Source organism: Nannospalax galili, unplaced genomic scaffold (genome assembly GCF_000622305.1).
Source record: "Nannospalax galili isolate Female #2095 unplaced genomic scaffold, S.galili_v1.0 scaffold995, whole genome shotgun sequence".
NCBI classification, from domain to species: domain Eukaryota; kingdom Metazoa; phylum Chordata; class Mammalia; order Rodentia; family Spalacidae; genus Nannospalax; species Nannospalax galili.
The window spans coordinates 760,543-780,446 of record NW_008337291.1 but is presented as its reverse complement, the minus strand read 5'-3'; the positions used below and the strand labels follow the sequence as shown (position 1 = coordinate 780,446).

Below are 19,904 nucleotides of genomic sequence, written 5' to 3'. Positions count from 1 at the left end.
GCCCAACGTGGGCATCAGATTCCCTAGAACTGGAGTTATGGATAGTTAGCTGCTATATGGGTGCTGGGACCTGAACTCAGGTCCTCTGCAAGAGCAGTCAGTGCTCTTAACCACTGAGCTATCTCTACAGCTCCTTCATACACATTATCAGGTATATTTATTCTATAAAAAAGTGACATAAATGTCCTATTATTACATATTATTAAAATTTTTAAATTAATTAAAAATTTTTTTATTTTATGTGTATGAATACATTGTCTGCATGTATGTGAGTGCACCCATGTCGTGTAGTGCTGCAGAGGTCAGAAGGGAGCTTTGGATTCCCCTGGAACTGGAGTTAAAGATGGTTCGTAGCTGCCATGTGGGTGCTGGGAATTGAACCCGGGTCCTCTGCAAGAGCAGTCAGTGCTCTTAACTACTGAGCCATCTCTCCAGCCCCATACATGATATTTTCTGATTCACAAAGTTCTTAGTCTGTCTATAGCTAAAGTGATTGATGTGTTCTTCCATAGTTTGTACTTTCAGTGTGTTAAAGTCTTTACATGATAAATCAGGTGTAATGGTGCATTCCTTTAATCCCAGCATTCAAGAGGCAGAGACAGAGGGATCTTTGTGAGTTCAAGGCTAGCCTAGCCTACATAGCTAGTTCCAGGCCAGCCAGGGCTACATGGTGAGACCCTGCCTCGAAATTTTATAAAAGTCTTTATATCATGACCTAGCTGTGCCTCTCCAGGGTGTTTACCCAAAGGACTACAAGTCAACATATCAGAGATGATTTCACATTGATGTTTATTGAAATCTTGTCTCAAAAATTATGCAGGGGGGGCTGAAGAAATGGCTCAGCAGTTAAGAGCACTGGCTGCTCTTCCAGAGGACCCAGATTCAATTCCCAGCACCTACTTGGACACTAATAATTGTCCATAACTCTTAATTCCAGAGGAACTGTATTGCCTTCTTCTGACCTCTGTGGGCATTGCACAACATGAGTAATATCATATAGGGTTGAATAGAAATTTTAAAATAGTGGTGGGGAGATGGCTCAAAGGTAAAGAGCATTGGCTGCTCTTGCAAAGGACAAGAGTTCAGTTCCCAGCACCCACACAGTTACTAACAACCCAAGTTCCAAGGGAATCTAACCTCCTCTTCTGGCCTCCAAAGGCACTGCGAACACGTGGTACACACACTTACATACAAGCAGGCAATGCACTCATACACATAAAATAAAAATAATAAATAAAATATTTATAAATAAATAAATAAATGGACAATACCCACAGAATGATGCCTGAGGTGGTCCTCTGCCCTCCTTACAAATACACATACACATGCATTCATACACGTATGTATGTAGGCACATACACCCACGTGTATGTACAAGCATGTAAGAGAAAGAAAAAGTAAACATACATTAAATCCAGAGAAAATAAAGACAGTCTGCAAGGAAAAGCTAATCAGCTGCTCAGTCATGAGGACCAGAGTTCAGATTCCAACAACCACATAACAAGGTGGCATTCCAAAAGTGCCTGTAACTCCAGCTCCAAGAGATCCGATACACTCTTCTAGCCTAGACACGCACACACACACACACACACACACACACACACACACACAGAGTTGCACAGACACATACATGCACACATAAACAAATGAATAAAATTAATCTTTAAAAAAAGAAAAAATAATACTTCAGTATGTGGCTATGTGAGTAGGATTAATATAGTCATAATAATGAAAACAGTATCTACTGTTCAAGGAAGGAGCTTACAGAAGTCAGCACATTTGTGTGTAGACAAGGGGGGGAAAAAGTAAATTATTTTTTTCTATCTTAGGAAATCAACAAATAGCGCTTGAGAAAATCTGAGAATTAGGATCAGTAGCCTACTAATGATGTGCATATAAGTACATATGAGCCTTGTTAAGAGTCTGTGCTTGATTCTTTCACATGCTCCAGGAGTATTTACAAGATATGGCCAGGTCCATACTAACATCTCAGTGTTCACTAGAGTAATGCCAAGGGTTCCTGTGCTGGTTCATTTTAACTGTCACCTGACAGCCTAGAATCACCTGGGATGAAAGTCTTAATGAACAATTATATAGATCAGGCCCTGTGAGGGAGGGGGACTGGCTGGATTGTTCATTGACATAGGAAGACCCTGCCCACTGTGGGAGGCATTATTCCCTAGGCAGGTGGTTCTGAACTGTATAAGAAGAAAGAAAGAAAGAAAAAAGAAAGACACACCTATCTAGGAAGGACATTGATCACAGTGGGCTGGACCTTCCTCAGTCAATTAGTAGTCAAGCAACTGCCCCACATACCTTTACTCCCAGTACTAAGGAGGCAGGGGCAGGTGGATCTCTGTGATTTCAGGTCCAATCAGAGTTACATAGTGAGACCTTGTCTCAAAAAAAAAGAAAGAAGGAAGGAAAGAAAGAAAGAAAGAAAGAAAGAAAGAAAGAAAGAAAGAAAGAAAGAAAGAGAAAGGAAAGAAGGAAAGAAAGAGAAAGGAAGGAAGGAAGGAAGGAAGGAAGGAAGGAAGGAAGGAAGGAAGGAAGGAAGGAAGGATCCATCTGTTTATTTTCTCTCTGCTTTTGATTGTGGATGTGATGTTTTAAGCTCTTGCCTTTACTTCCCCACAGGAATGGACTGTAACCTGGACTTGTAAGCCAAATAACTTTTTTTTCCCTTAGTTAACTTTGTCAAAATATTTTATCCCAGTAACAGAAATGAAACTAGAACAGTTTCCAAAGTGAAGTATAGAAACTGTATAGAGTAGGCAATATAGCTTGTCTCCCAGATCCTTCCTCAAGGCTGCTAGGAATGAGGGTTGTGCTAAGAATAAGTCCCTCTGCTGGGACTATGCTCCACTGAAGGAAGCTGTCTCTGTGTTACCTCTGTCCTAGGTCAGCCCACACCAATAACCAGTCTGCCCTAGCTTCAGTTGGAGAACTGTGAGGAGCCATCCCAGCTTCCAAGTCTCTGTGGACAAGCCTCCAAGACAACAGCATTGCAGTTCAACTTCTCCCTCAGTCCTCCTGCTTCCTCAACTCTCTTCCAGCTGTGATTCGTGTGTGTGTGTGTGTGTGTGTGTGTGTGTGTGTCTGTGTGTGTGTCTGTGTGTGTGTCTGTGTGTGTCTGTGTGTGTGTGTGTCTGTGTCTGTGTGTTCCTGAGAGTGAAGGTACAGTGCACAAGTGTGTGTGTGAGTGTGGAGGCCAAACAACAACCTTAGCTATTGGTCCTCAAATGCTGCTCACTGTGCTTTTTGAAACAAGTTCTCTCACTGGCCTGGAACTCAGCAATTTAGGTAGGCTGGCTGATCAGCGAGCCCCAGTGGTCTGCCTGTCTCCAACTCCCCAGTGTTGGGATGACAAGCACATGCCACCACAACTGGCTTTTTTACTAAAATGTGGGTTCTGGAATTGAACTAAGGTCCACATGCTTGCCTGACAAACACTTTACTGACTGAACTAACTCTCCATTCACTCTCCCCAGCCCTCAGTCCCCAACCCCAACACACCTCCTACCGTAAATTTTAATGTCTCAGGGACCTTAAATTTTAATTTTAATTTCCCAGTCAGTCAACTGAGGTAAGAAAATCCCAAGTGCCAATTTAAATGAAGTTAGCCATGTGGCTATGAATTCTAGGTGTGCCGAACACAGGAACCTCCCCCATGTTTCCTTGGGTGGGCTAATGGGTAGGTTTTATCCTCACACCACACAGTTGTGCTGAACATAGGTGTCTCTTCCGTGTTTCCTTGGGCTGGTGAGTATGTTTATAGCAGGCTATCCTTTCACCGAAGGTAACATTTTTATTCTGAGATCTTTGTTTCTTCCACCTGCCTTGATGCTCCTAGGGTGATTGTTGTGGGCCAGATTATGTCTCCCCAAAATTTATATGTCAAAGCTCTAAACTCCCAATACCCCGGCATATGGCTATATTTATTTTTATTAGATTTATTCTTTTGGGTGAGTTTATATGCACATGCCAGCACATATGGGAGGTAAAAGGACAACTTAAGGAACTGTTTTTTCCTCTACTATGTGAGTCCTAGAGATCAAACTCAGGTCATCGGGCTTGGTGGCAAGTGCCTTACTCACTGAGCCATCTCACCAGCCCAGTACTATATATTTTTAAAGTAAGTTAAAATGAAACCCGTGGGTCATAATCCATCAAGAGTGCTATCACTGTAAGAAGGAGAAGCTAGAGCACAAACACACATGGGGGGGAGCACATGATGACTCAAGGACATTTGTCTATGGCCAAGGAGAAAGAAAACAGGCTTGCTGACACACCTTGTTCTTTCAAACTCACAGCCTCCAGAATGACTTCCTTTGGTTTAAGCCACCCCCACATCTGAATACTCTGTCACACCTGCCAATACATCCTGTGGGCAAGCCCCTGTGACTAAAACCAGTCACTATTCCCACTATTCTAGGACTCCCCCACTGATAGCTCCCATTTTTGCCTTATTCTAGGAGTGGTGGGGAAGATAGCTGTTAGGAGCTGATGACTGACTTCATTCTAGGACCTAGTGTCCCACACACAGCCCGTGGGTTACATTCAGTCCAGGACAGCTATGAATGTGGCCAAACACAAAATCATAAAGTTACTCAAAACATGATGAAAAATTTTTGCTATTTTTTTTTTTTTTTGTATCTCGATTGAGCAATTCTCGTGTGGACTTTGTAGATCATAACATCGTGTTGCAATGTCAAAAGGCTAACACCAGGACTGGAGAGGTAGCTCAGTAGTTAAGAGCACTGACTGCTCTTACAGAAGACCCGGATTTGGTTCCCAGCATCCATATGGTGGTGCACAATTATCCATAGCTCCAGTTCCAGGGATTCTAATGCCTTCTTCTGGCCTCCATGGGGACTGAACCTATGATGTACCCATAAATATATTCAAGCACAAACACTTATACACACAAGATAAAAATAAATAAATCTTTTGAATTTTTATTTATTTTTATTTTATGCATATGAATGATATGCTTGCATGTGTATAAGTGCACTTGTGTCATGCAGTGCCCGTAGAGGACAGAGAAGGCATCAGATCCTCTGGAACAGGAGTTACAGAAGGTTGTTAGCTGTCATGTGGGTACTGGGATTTGAACCCAAGCCTTCTGCAAGAGCAGTCAGTGCTCCTACTTGCTGAGCCATCTCTCCAGCCCCAAAATAAGTCTTTAAAAGAAAAAAAAAAAGCTGAATATGCCATGCACATCTAGGTCAACCAGGCCCTTCTTGAGCTCCCAGTCTATCAAATGGGCCTCTGGGCATGTCTGGGGGGGGATTATCTTGATTACATTAATTGATGTGGGAAGACCAACCTTTATTGCAGGTGGGGCTATTCCCTGGGAACCCTGGACTATATAAAGTGGAAAAAGCAACCTGAGCACTAGCTTACATTCATCACTCTGCCTCTTGCTTGTGGATGCCATGTGACAAGTTGCTTAAAGCTCCTGCCACTTTGACTTCTTTGCCACAATGGACTATAACCTGTGAATGTGAGCCAAGAATAATACTTTACTTTCTTAAGTTGCTTTTGTCAGGATATTTTATCACAGCAACAGGAAAACTAAGACAAAGCTATTCCCCAACCCTTAATTTTTCGGGACAGAGTCTTGTGAATCCCAGGCTGGCCTCAGAGTCACTAAGTAGTTGAAGATGACCTTGAACTTTTGATCCTCCTGCCTTCTCCTGAGTGCTGGAACTACAGGTGTATATCATCACACACCAGTGCTGGAGCCCAAACCCAGGGCTTCCTACATGCTAGGTAAGGACTCTACCAACTGAGCCACAACCCAACAGCTTCCTTTACTGGGCATGAGACAGGGTTCTCTCCCTCTCCCTCTGGCTTCATCTGCTTCCACCAGATGTTCTCACATCTCAGCACACCACACAGGACCCTGTAAAGTCACATCTTGTCCAGAAGAAGCTACAGCAGAAATCCCCTTTGAAGAGACAGTTCTCAAAGGCCCAAGTCACAACCTGGTGCATAGGCAGATCTGAAAATCTTTCTCACCCAGCTGGCTACCAGACAGGGATGCTAAGAGACTGGGAGGCAGCAAGAAAAGCCCTCACTCATCTCTCAGGAGGGTTCCTGCCCCTTCAGACCTGAGCAAAGAATGGTGAGGACTGGCCTGGCTTGGTGAGAAGTGGGTTGGGTACATCACCCAGCTCCCTTGTGTCCCTGCCGCCCTCGAGCTAATACATCCTGGCCACACTTTTAATTAACACTGTGTGCAGAATACACAGCAAATGGAGGCAGGGCAGGCAGGCAGCTGCTGAGACCCCCTCCTCCACCCCTGGCTGCAAACAGCAGCTCTTTGTGAGCTAGAGCTGGGGAAGATGTGCTTTTCTAACAGCCATAGGAGGCCAGTCAGTGTAAGTCTGGAGCCTTCAGTCCAAGAGGAGGCAGAGGGAGACAGAACATGGGGTAGCCAGGGAAGTGGGAAAAGAGAGTGGCAGCTAGCCATTCACAGAGGCCCAAGGTGCAGCTTCCCTTCCTGCTCCCAGGCTGTCATTCCTGTCTGAGTGATACTTGTAAGCACACACTTTCAACCTGCCACATCCACTGTGACCGTACCTCAGCAGGGAGATGTCAAAACTTAACCCAACCAATATCTCCAGGTGAACTGTGCTAGGACCCAGGAACAGTAACTAGAGAAGACAGGAACCCTGGTACTGAGGAGTGCAGATTACAACTGAAGTAATACTGCTATGACTCAAGTGTTGTATGTCGTGTCTGATCTATGCTGTCCCCGGGAATATAGGAGGATGGGCATCTCAGGGCAGGAGGGGGATCTTGGAAGGCTTCTTAGAAAAGGTAATCTTTTATTTTTATTTTAAAGGCCAAGTAAAATTTGGCTAACAGGCAGGTATGGGATCTGCAGTCCCGGAACACAGGAGGTCAAAGCAGAAGGATGGCGAATTTGAGACCAGCTTGAACTACACAGCAAGAGTCTGTATAAAATAAAATAAGATCATTCTACTGGCTCTGTTTCTTTGGAGAACCCTGACTAATACATACACTGAGTAAAAGTTGAGAAAGCTGATACTCTGTCTTGTTCCTGATTTTAATAAAAATGCTGTGAGGTTTTCCCATTTAAAAAATAAATATACCATTGACATCTACCCGATGATTTTATATCCATGCTCAGGTGGATCTCAGAGAGTAACCAACTGTGACTAGTAAGTAGCATTAAAAATGAGTTTTTCTGTATGAAACAATGTTTTATAATGAAATGGAGATCTTTTTTAAAAGTTAAAACCTCATTCAATTTTATGTATAGGGTTTATACTGAATACAATATTGTATAACTGTATTAATTCAACTGTAAACCTAAAAATTTACAGCCAATTTTGAAAGAGATGCATCTTAGCTCTGGAAATTGTTATTGAATATGTCAGTGCTGCTATAATGAAATGCTTCTTCTAATTATGTGGTTATTAAATAAATAAAATAAAAAAGATATAAAAAATAAAATAAGATAAAACAAAGTAAGGTAAAATAGGACTGAGGAGATAGTTCAGTCAATAAAGGGTTTGCCAAGCAAGCATGAAGACCTGAGTTTAGATCCCTAGCATCCACATTTTTAAAAAAGCCAAGCATGTATTTACCATCCCAGTGTTGGGGAGGTAGAGACAGGTGGAACCCTAGAGTTCATTGGTCAGCCAGCCTAGTCAAATCAGTGAGTTCCAAGCTTAGAGAGAGACCCAGTCTCAAAATATCAGGTGGAAAGAGATTGAAGAAGACACCTAATATCTACCTAATATCTACCTCTGACCTCCACATATGTGTACATATGTACATACACTCATACAGACACATGCCACACATGCACACACTACAAAAAATTAAATAAAATAAAATGAAATTAGCATATTAAAATAAAATAAAATGGCTAGAAAAAGGATGGAGGCCAGGAAGCAGGGCCTGTAAGAGCAATAGCAGGTGTGGGGGTGTAAGGCAGAGAGCAGCCCATGGGGATCACAGAAGCATCTGGGGGCTGGACTAGCCATGAGCTGGGGGGTTGGCAGAGACCAGTTCAAACCAGAAGCAGAGGCAAGATCAAGACAGGCCTCATGGGAGGAGATGGGTCAGATTAAATGCTGTTCTGTATTCTGGTGCTGTAGGGCTAGCAGCTTGCAGGGGAGGCCGGGGGTTTGGCCAGAGCATCTCGAATAACATGACCACAAGGCTGGGAAGGAAGAGCCCAGAGGCAGGCAGAGTTGTTAGGGCCAAGTTCTCAAAGCCAGTTTCTGCCTGGTCTTCGCTTTGGTTTCCAGTTTTCTGATGCAGCCTCGGTAGTTATCATTCACAGAACACACTGACAGGGAGAAGTTATCCCACCAAACACCCCCAGGATGTGGCTCAGGATTTCCTGCCCACATCCCCCTGAACACTGCCTCATGGCCCAGGTCAGTGGCAACAGGCAAATATTCCATTTGGAAGTCATTCCTGTGAATAAACCCACACTATTTAAAAGGCCAACAAGAAGATAGCACATCAACAAAACTAGCAACCAGAGGGTATATACAGGTCCCATGCCGGGGCAGGAACCAGAAGAGAAAGCAAGATGGCTAGAGAGGTGCACCAGGTATCTCTGGACACATGAATGGTTATCTAGGCACAAACTGCTTTTTTCAATAAAAATAAATAGAAGCCCGGCAAACCTCACAAAGGATTATCCACCTGCAGAATACATGTTGTATGCCAAGGTCTTTGGTTCGTGGAAGTATTTCAGTAGAAGAAGCCCCTGGGGACACAGACACAAGACACCAGGGCTTTACAAACCATATAGCCTAGAGAAAACTGGCACAAAGAGAAGAAAACAGGCAGTGTAAGACTATCATGGTTACCAGGGTTGTTAATGTCAGCGCCTGGGCAGCCTAAGAAGCCAGACTGGACCATCTGTCCTCAGAGACCAAACAAGTAACAGTGAAAGCAGAAAAAGGAAAATGATCCAACGTGGGCACATTGGGAAGAGGAACAAAGAGGTCTAGTGACCCCTAAGTCCATCCTCGGGGTCCTGAGATGAGGTTTAGGTTTAGAAAGAGGGCATGAAGTATGTACAGCTAAGCATACCTGGTCAAGGTGTGGTTCTGCCCAGCACTGATTCACCATATTCTGGGCCCCAATGTCTCCTGACAAGTTGTCAGAACTGTATGAAATCTCTTTCTGGGACACAAGCTCCCCTCTGGCTGATACCACACTTCAGTCTTTTCCTTTTCCCAGCATGAGACTCCTGGACAAATTCTAATTTCTTGGGGTCTACTGTCTCAATAGTCGATAGCCAACGGGAGGGGCACAAGCACCTCTTCAGAATATACATAATGGTCTCTCTAGAATACCTTCATTCCTACCAGGATCCTTACACAACCACTTCTGGGTAGTGAAGCCTCTCCGAGAAGGTATCTGTCCTGGGAAATTTTATGATGGAACAAAGTATACAGCTGAGCTCAAGAATCCCAGGTCAGATTAGGTTGGAACTTTAGTATACTGGAAACATTCAGATTTTATTCTCAGAACCCCAGGAAACCCTGGGGGATCTCGGGCCCCTGTCCCTTTTCTTTCTTTTTTCTTTTTTTAGTTTTAGGAGACAAATACTCTGTATGTAGCACAGGCTGACCCCAAACTTTAGGGTCCTCCTGCCTCAGCCTCCACAGTGCTGGGATTACAGGCATACGTCACCATGCCCAGTAAGTTGTTTCTTTTTAATCTAACAATGTGTCCACCAAAGGGAAAGAACACCTTAGAAAGTTCCCAGAGTCTTCTGCTAAGCTAGAACAATCACGTCATCTTATTTTATCCATCTCTCTACTTGGCCTTTAAGTATAGAAATGAAAAGGACATGGGCCTGAAAAAACGACTCAGCAGGTAAAGGTATTTGCCACCAAGTCTGACAACCTGAGTTCAATTCCTGGAACCCACATGGTGGAAGGAAAGAACTGATATCCAAAAGTTGTCCTCTGACTTTCACATATATGCTGTGGCAAACGAATGTGTGGCACACACATGCACACAAAAAAAGAGAAATTTAAAAATTTTAAGGGATACATACACATTTTTTCTACTATGTTTAGAAGTCAAGTGTATACTAAAAAAAAAACTTAAAAAACTAAAAAATAAAAATAAAACAAGGTTTATACTAAGATAAATAAATTACTTTAAAATCCACACATATAAAATGAAAATCACTCCTTTCAGATATTTGCATTCCTATTTAACTCTGCTGATGCACTCAACTGTGTGTGTGTGTGTGTGTGTTTGTGTTTGCATATGTGTGTTGAGGCCAGAGGATAACTTTGGATATTGCTCCTCAGATACCATCCATCTTGCTTTTTAAGACAAGGTCTATCACTGGCCTAGAGCTCACCAAGTAGGCTAGGATGACCAGCCAAGGAGCTCAAGGGGTCTGCCTGTTTCCATCTCCCCAGCACTGTGATTAAAAGTGTGCACCACCATACTTAGATTTTTGTTTTTGTTTCTTTTTCATGGGTTCTGGGAGGTCAAGCTTAGGTCCCCAAGCACTTAGCACTTTACTTATTAAGCTCTCCCCAGGCCCCTACATATTAAATTTTTGAGTGAGCTTTTTCTGAGATCTTGGTTTGGCATGCTTCTGTTTTGGGGGTTTTGTTATCAGTTTGGGTTGTTGTTGTTTTTAATGGAGCTATATATCTGCATTAATTGTCCACTTGATAGATTCTAGAATCACCTGGGAGATTGGCTTCAGCGATGCCTGCAGGGGGTTATCTTGATTATGTTACCTGGGGTGGGAAAGCCAGCCCACTGAGCTTGGTTTCCCTGGGCAGGGATTCTGAACTGTAAAAACTCAAGAAAAGGAACCAAACACTAGCACTGGTCTCTCTCTGCCTCCTGACTGCACATGCAATGTTTCCAACTGCTTCAAGCTCCTACCACCAAGGCTTCTCTGCCATAATGGACTGCATCCTGGAACTGTGAGCCAAAATAAGCCCTTTCACCCTTAAGTTGCTTTGGTGAGAGCATTTTATCACAGAAATAGGCAAAAAAAAAAAAAAACTAATACAGCATCTTAGAAAAAGGTTTTTTCCTGAGAATGTTTCCAATATATCTTGCTTTCCCACAGAGCAAGTATTGAGTGCCTAAAAATTAACTTGTACTCAAACCTCAAAAACAGAGACAGAGAGACTAGAGAAATGGCCCAGTGGTTAAGAGAACTTGTCTTGCAAGGACCCAGGTTCACTTTCCAGCATCCACATCAGACAGTTCACAACCTCTTCTAACTCCTGTCCCAGGGGCTGCCTCTACAGGCACTTGCACACACATGGCACACATGCATACACTCAGGTGCACATTATTCAAAAAGCAGAGACAGAATACATTTCCCCAATCATCTTAAAGACATCAGTGATGTCAAAACTCTGAGTTTTGAAGCTGAACTTCTGTGCTCTCTCCTGCCTCATAATTCCAACAGACTTTTCTTCATATTTGTTCACAAGAAGATTGTCATTTTTCACACAGCCTGTCAATAAAATGAATAATAGATTTTAAAACCAAGGTGCACTGTCATGGTTTTTTATCAGTGCTTCAGCAAGTCCAAATCATTATCTCACCAGGTATTATCAAAACTAGTTTATGCATAGGGGGATGGCTTAGTTGGTAAAATGTTTACTGTGCAAGCATGAGTACATGAGTTTGAATCATTAGCATCCCAGTAAAAATTCAGGTTATATGTGGCTCTGTGTGCCTGTAACCCCAGCTCTGTGGAGGGGGCTGAGGGAAGATTTCTGGCTGCCAGCCTAGCTCCAAATTCAGTGAAAGACTCTGTCTCAAGGGAATAAAGTGGTGTGTGATAGAGCAGCACATCAAATGTAAGCTCTGGCCTCTGCAGCAGATGTAGGTATGCAGTCACATGCACATATACATACATACATTCATATATATATATATATATATATATATACATACATACATACATCGGGATTAAATTTAGGAGATGGCAACTAAAGAGGTGAGGACAAGAATTCCAACTGATGGCAGTAGTTGCAACTCCCAGAAAATGCCCCAAGCAAAAGAATGCTCATAAGGACAGCCAATGCTCTCCAAAAATGGAATCTTCATAAAACAAATGAGTCCTAAGGCCAATAATCTAAATCAACCTTTAAGTAAAATCTACCATTTTCTCTTTTTTTAATTTTATTTTTTTATTTTATGTGTATGTATGTATTGCCTGCATGTAGGTAAGTGCATCCGTGTTGTGCAGTGCCCACGGAGGTCAGAAGAGGCTGTTGGATCTCCTGGGACTGGAGTTACAGACAGTTGTTAGCTGCCATGTGGGTCCTGGGATTCGAACCCGGGTCTTCTGCAAGAACAACCAGTGTTCTTAACCACTGAGCCATCTCTCCGGCCCCTAATCTACCATTTTCTAAGAAATATATTCCTTGTACCTATCTTTGAGAAATAAAGTATAAAAAGAAAAATGTAGGGCTGGCAAGATGGCTTAGGTAGTAAAGGAGCTTGCCCCCAAGCCAGACAACTGGAGTTCAATTCCTGGGACCCACATGCTAGAAGGAGAGAACTATCTCTGAAAAATTGTCTTCTGACTGTCACATGTATGTTGTGTCATGAATGCATGTGCACACACAAATAATAATAAAGTAAATTAAAAATGTTTAATCTCAAATTTTTTTTAGTCCATAAGTATAGTTAATCACTTAACAATCCTTTAAAATTGTTTACATTTATTTATATATGGGGTGGGAGGCACACATGTGCCACAGCATACATAAGGAAGTCATAAGACAACTTGTAAAAGTCAGTTTTCTCTTTCCACTATGTGGGTTCTGAAGACTGAACTCAGATCGTCAGGCTTGGCAAGAAGCTCCTTTGCCTGCTAAGCCATCTCACCAGTCCCACTTGACAATCTGTTCTGATTCCGTATAAGAATGGATGCTCTACTCACTTCCAGTATGGTACCTACAACAGTAGCAAAAGGACACAACTGACAAGTGTGGTGGTACACACCCATAATACCAGCACTCTGGAGGTCAATGAAAAAGGATTGCAAGATCAAGGCCATCCTGGACTACATGTGAATTCAAGACTGATATGGAGCACATTGTAAGGTCCTATCTCAACAATCCCCTCCAAAAAGTAGACGACATCATAAATATAGTCTGTTTCTTCACCCTGATTAACTGCCCTCAAAGACCACACACACACACATACACACACACACACACACACATACACACACACACACACATACACACACACACACACACAGACCAATGAAGCTACTCTAGTTAGAATGGGGAAATATATGTTTATTGTCTGCATTTGGGGGGTTTAACTAAACCATAACCAGTAGGAAGCAACTTGCAAATAAAGTGAATGGCATATAGAACACAACACAAGTCATGGTGAACTCTATAGCAATGTCTGTTTTATAGATGAGAAGTTAAAGGATGCCAGAGAGATGGCTCAGAAGTTAAGAGTACAGGGATCTGAGTTCAGTTACCAGTACCCAAGTTGGGAAGCTCACAACCACCTGTAACTACAGCTACAAGGTGTCTTTCGGCTTTTGAGGACATCCAAATACACTTGCACACACACACACACACACACACACACAAATAAAAAATAAAAACAAATCTAAAAGAAGGAAGTTAAAAGATTTAAGCTAAACACTGCTGTGATAAGAGAGTGAAACGATTTTCAGGAGAAAAGGAAAAGGAAACCATTGCACAAAGCAATGCTCTAGCCATTTGCACTCTCCAGCAGGCTTCTTCCCTTAAAGGAAATGGAACATTTTTAGGATAACCCAACTGATCAGGTAGAACAAGTAAAGTCAAAATGTCCTTGTAATTTTTCCCTATTGTGAAATTCAAGTACATCACACATAACATTATTGTTCCAAAAGACAAACTCCTTTATGATTCCTCACGCTCAGGTCTTCATTCAAACACCCACAGGATGAAGCACTAATGATTTTATAGGACTCAGGGACACGTCTGTGAACTATTATTCTGCCTGTAAACCACCTCCCTTCATTCCATTCCTCTTTCCTCACATATGTAAATTAACATGTCTGATCTGGAGTCCCCCTACCAGCCACCACAACCAAATTACCCTCAAGGGACATCCATTGCCTTGTTATTTTTGTCTCAGTATTGAAAAGGGGGAGGTGAGGGAAAGGAGTGGCTATTATATTTGCAAAATTCAGAATTCCTCTTGATTAGATCTCTGGCTTGCTGGTAAATATTTATTCCCTGACATTCTGAATATTTGGCTTTCTTAGAGCCAAGCTATGGAACAATGTTTCCAAGATAAATTGCTTCAAATAATATACGCCGAGTTTTGAAGGGAGCATTTGGTCAAATTCTAATATCCCCCCCTTGGGATCCAATTCCAACCTCCAACAGCAGATCCAACCCTGCAGAATAGAATTTTAAACGACACACACACAGCCATGTTGCCTAATGAACACAGTTCCCTTTTCCTCCTACTCTGCAGCACCTTATAAGATGCTGAGCACTTAAAACAGAGAGCTTTCTTTTCAGTAATAAATTCATTATGCAATATATAAACTATATTCCCCTTTTCCCCACCATTAAAAGAAGAAAACCCAGTATGTTTCCTCCCAAGGTTGAGCTGTAACTGTCATTACTTAGACTTATGAATCATAGCATGATTAATAAGAATAAATAGCACATGCATGTTCCATAAGCTGAAAATGTTGGCAGAGAAAACCCGCCATAGGGCTTCTGGGTCCCCAAACAGGATCATCTATTGATAGAAATTGCTCCATTTGCATACCTTCCTAGAATTATAAAAAATATTTTTAGTTCTGTGGCCACTAAAACCTTGAAAGAAAGTCTTTCCATTTTTATTTCATTAAGATTGTACATATGGTTTTATTCCAGATCTTCCCCAAGATACAAAACAAGAAGGGATGGAGAGGGTTCACTGTGATATTGCAGTCATCTGGTTGCATTAGGCTCAAAATCCGAATGTCGGGGATGTGTATTTGTCGTATCAGCTTGAGCTGAAGGCATCTGCCAAGAGACTATTTTCACTATTTGGCTGGTGCCAGCCAGAATCCACTTTCACAAACCTGCATACTGATGAGATCTGGAGCTCTCGGTTATTTCTCCCCATTTCTTTCTCATAATACCACTTCCCTCTGCAGTGGAGAGAAGCCATTTTACTAATTCATAAGTACCCTGACTATCCAACCACCTTAAGAAATTTTACTCATCAATAACAGTCAACTAAAAGCAAAAGCGCAACCCACAGGGGTTAGAGGGAAAGACAGGCAGCACTGATAGGTATTGATTGGTGAAACTCTGATTACTCACTGAAGGCTGCCACCGCGAGGGCCAGGGTGACAATAATGGAGAACCAGGACACCCACAATGCCTTCTTTCTGTAGTTCTGGGCTTCATGAGGTTTCAGCCGGGTGCTGCTTTCTAGTAAGCCTGGCAAGAACAAGGAGAAAAAGAAGTAAGACATTCCTATATGAAGAAACAGCCAGAACTACAATATCTTGACTGAAGATTACAAACCAACTAACAGCCCATAGGCCAAGAAGTGTTTTGTTTGACCCTTACTGTATTTTCACAATTGGAAGATTGCATATGAAAAAAATAAAATAAAATAAAGACTTTTGTCATTCCTTAAAAAAAAAACGGCCCTGGCAATATAGGATGTTTGTTTCTGTGGGGTAACAGCAGTTCTCCCCTTTAGAGGAGCCCTATAGACCCCATCACTGCCTGAGAGGTCATACCATGCCATTCTCTGCACTAAGTCACTTGGCTCAGTGGAGGGTGCTCCTTCCACTAGGAAAGAAGCATGGTGACGGCATAAGCATTTGGGCTCCTTGGCTGTGGACACTGATCCATTAGTACAGTCCCAACAGCATTATGGGATTTGCACAAAGCTTCCAGGCTCATAAATACAGCACATTTTCTCCTCCTTTCTTTTGTACCAAGAACACATAATAAATAAATAAACAAATAAATAAATAAATAATAAATAGTTAATTTTAAGTCCTCTCAGGGAGCTAGGGAAATAACTCATTCAATAAAATGCTTATCACACAAGCATGAGGACTTGAGTTGGAGCCCCAGAACCCACGTAAAATAGCCAGGCATGGTGGAGCATGCTTGTAATCCCAGCACTATAGGAGCAGAGACAGGAAGATCTCTAGGGCTCACTGGCCAGCCAGCCTGGCCTACTTGATGAGTTCCAAGCCAGTGACAGACCCTTACTAAGAACAAACGAAGGTGACCAGGACCTGAAGAATGATACCTGAGCCTCCACCTACATGTAGACGCACACACACACACACACACACACACACACACACACACACTTAAAATAGGATAGTGAAGTAAGCCTGCTAAAGCCAGAGCTAGTTTCCTAGGAAGGCCATGAGTAAGGCACGTTTTATTTTTGCTTCCCCTGCTTTACACATGACAAGTCCTTGACAACAGCAGGAATCTGTAACAAACCCCAGGCAATGGCCAAGCTTCAACTGCCAGCTATCAGACTTAAACATCTTCAGGCTAATTTCAATTACTTCTTTCTTTTCCTTGGAAAACAAGTGCCATTTCTTAGTTACCAGAGAGTCAAATTTTCAGTTATTCATTCTACACAAGTAGAGCTGACCATGTCAGCTCTGGCTGCATAAAGTGCCACATTCGTTTCAGAGGTCAGGCAGTCTCTCACATTGGCTACAGATGATTATAAATTGGGAGTCAAAGCATAGATGCCATTTGTAAAATGTCAGAAGGTGAGACTATCACATATGAACACCATTTATTTGCCAGACCAACCACATGAAACTACAGAGGTTTCCTTCCTCTGTAAGGCATGTGGCTGACACACCAACAAGACATGTTAACAGAAGAAAAAAACATACAAATTTACTTAAATAAAGGTCTACTTGTTCAGCTGGGGATATAGTTCATTCAGTAGAGTGCTTTCCTACTATGTATGAAACCCTAGGGTCTATCCCCAGCACTGTATAACTCAGGTGTTGTAGCACACACCTGTAATCCAAGGAGGTGAAGGCAGGAGGATCAAAACTTCAGGTTCATCCTCACCTACATAAGGAGTTTAAGTCCAACCTGGGATACATGAGACCCTGTCTCAAAACATAGTAATAAACACTAATATATTAGTAGACAAGGAGGACTAGAGAGAGAGTCCTACACAACATGGAAGACTTCAGAAATGAAGACTCTAGAGCAGAAGGGAAGCTATTTTCATGCTCAGATTCAATGAAAAATGCATAGCCCTGTAGAAATGAAGTTCGATAAGAGGGTATGAATGATCAGCAACAAGCCAAGGAAGGAAACTCAGCAAGGCCTATCTGTTCACCTTGGTATTCCTGTGTGGCACTCTGGTCTTGAATGTGTGACAGGACCCCTTCTGGAATGAGGTCTTGTGATGGGTACACAAAGACAAGGTCAGTCAGAGTTTATCTGTGACCAGCTCTTACACAGAGAATCAGGGGGAGACTAGAGTGATAGTTCTGGGTTTTATGACTGTCTTTGCAAAAAAGAGGTCCTACCTTCTTTTCTTTTAAACATTTGGTGGTTTTAATTTATTTAATTTGTGTGTATACATGTGAGTACATGCTGGTGTGTGCGCAGGTGCATATACAAATGTGTGCGTGTGTGTGTGTGTGTGCATGTGTGTGTGTGTGTGTGTGTGTGTGTGTGTGTGTGTGTGTGTGTATGTGTATAGGCCAGAGGTTAACCTCAGGTATTGTTCCTCAGGTACTGGGCACCTTATTTTTTGAGATGGCGTCTCTTACTGAATCTGGAGCTCACTGATCCCACTAGGCTGGTTGACCAGTGCCTCAGAGATATCCCCAACTCCTCAGCACTGGGATTACAAGTGTATGCCATCACACCTTTTTCACCAGTAGTCCTGGGACTAGTGCTCAGGTCCTCATGTTTGCAAGGCAAATATTTTAATGACGGAGCTGTTTCCTAGTTTCTGCAGCCTGCCTTGGGGTAAAGTGGGGACTAGAAGAAGAAGGACAGGAGGAGGCTTTTTTCCTAAGGCCTTCCAGTTCGGAGTACCCAGCATGCCAAAGTACCATGCTTTGGTGCATCATTTCCTGAGCCCCGCCACTTCCAAAACCTGTATTCTGTTAAAAAACTACAGCAAAGATGCCTAACCACCTCAGTCCAGGCATTCCTAAACAGGCCATAAACAAAACAAGCCATCTGCAGAGAAGGATGCTTTGTGAGCAGACAGGCCAAAGAACATTGAAGTGAGTGAAACCTGGGGGTTTATGTAGAACCGGAGGGTAGATAAGAATGCAAGAAGGCAGATTCCACCCCATCTTTACCATCACACTGGGAACCATCCTCATATCTTCCTTCATAAATTCATAAATGGGAGCTAGGGGTATAGCCTGGTTGATGTAGTGCTTGCCTAGCATGTTCAAAGCCCTGGGTTCCATCCCTAGCACCAAATAAAATGGGCATGGTGGTACACACTTGTGATCCCAGCACTGGGAGGTAGAGGCAGCTAAATCAGAAGTTCAAGGTCATCTTCAGTTATATCATGAGCTTGAGGCCAACCTGTGCTAACTTCAATAAATAAATAATTAATGTTCTTAGATGGGAAAACAAAGCTTTCTCACTTGCCAAATTTTGCTCTAGGTATGGTAGCTTCAAATGATAATTCAATATGCTCTTTGTTGACTTCTGCCTTGGCTACTGAAAAATACTTCATTTTACTTTCAGTTGCAATCACTCTTATGTCCAGCAAAAGCTATAACCTAGAAGAAGCAGATCTTATATATACATCTCTAAATATTTCCTTTCTTTTTTTCCAAATGAGTTTTTTTTTAAAAAATCATTCAATTTAAAAAGCTGCTTCGGGGCTGGAGAGATGGCTTAGCAGTTAAAAACACTGACTGTTCTTGCTGAAGACCTGGGTTTGAATCCCAGCCCCCACATGGCAGCTAACAACTGTCCTTAACTCCAGTTCCAGGGGATCCGATAGCCTCTTCTGTCCTCCTCGGGCATTGCATGACATGGGTGCACTTACCTACGTGCAAGCATAACACTCATACACATAAATAAAAATAATAAATAAAATATTAAAAAAATAAAGCTGCTTCAATGAGTAAAGTATTTGCTGTGCAAGCAGGAGGTCCTGAGTTCAGATCCCTGAAACAGAGACAGGAGGATCCTGGGCCTCACTGGCCAGCAGTCTAGCTATAAAGGCAAGCTCCAGATTCAGTGAGAAATCTTGTCTCAAAATATAAGGTAGAGAGAAACTGAGGAAGACACTGGACATCAACCTCTGATCTCCACATACACAAACACTGGTGAGCACTCACATGCGCACACACACATACACACACACACACACACACACACACACACACACTTTTCATCCTAACCCATTGATTTTTCAGAAGTGACGCTGTACCACTTAAGCACCAACTCAAATAAATGGTTCATTTGCCAGGCATTCTGACAGCACCCATTTCAAGAGCTTTACACACTAGGGGCAAAAAATGGTTCCTTTGAGAAGTCCGTTTACTTTTCCATGAGGGACAGCCATGACCGTTCTGCCACATTTATTTTTCCTTCAGGAGCTGGCTGGGTTCAGTAGCACACCTGGTCCTGACTACCCTGGTAGTGCTTCTCCAGACCTCTCCACTAAGAGGGGGCTAGCACTCTCTGAAGGAGATTCAGGCAGAAGTCAGAAAGGGCTGGGGCACCTGCTATGGTGGCTTTTAGATTTTCTGAGCCAGTATGACTGGAGGTTCTTCCATAGATGGGACCTTCTGTGTGGCTTCCCTAGATTATGAGATTAAGGGGTATGAGGGAGAATAGTCATTGTAATGGAAACACTGTGTAACCGTGTTTATCTCCTTATCT

The 19,904-nt window shown here is 42.5% G+C and overlaps 1 protein-coding gene across 1 annotated transcript in view; it reads right to left on the bottom strand.

Annotated features, from left to right (window-relative positions):
• The window catches only part of Tmem163 (transmembrane protein 163), a 196,517-nt gene that overhangs the window by 172,732 nt on the left and 3,881 nt on the right, over positions 1-19,904 (bottom strand). The window contains exon 2 of the mRNA XM_008832458.2: positions 15,348-15,467. Within this exon, the coding sequence (XP_008830680.1) occupies positions 15,348-15,467 (120 nt within the window). The remainder of the gene's footprint in view (positions 1-15,347; positions 15,468-19,904) is intronic.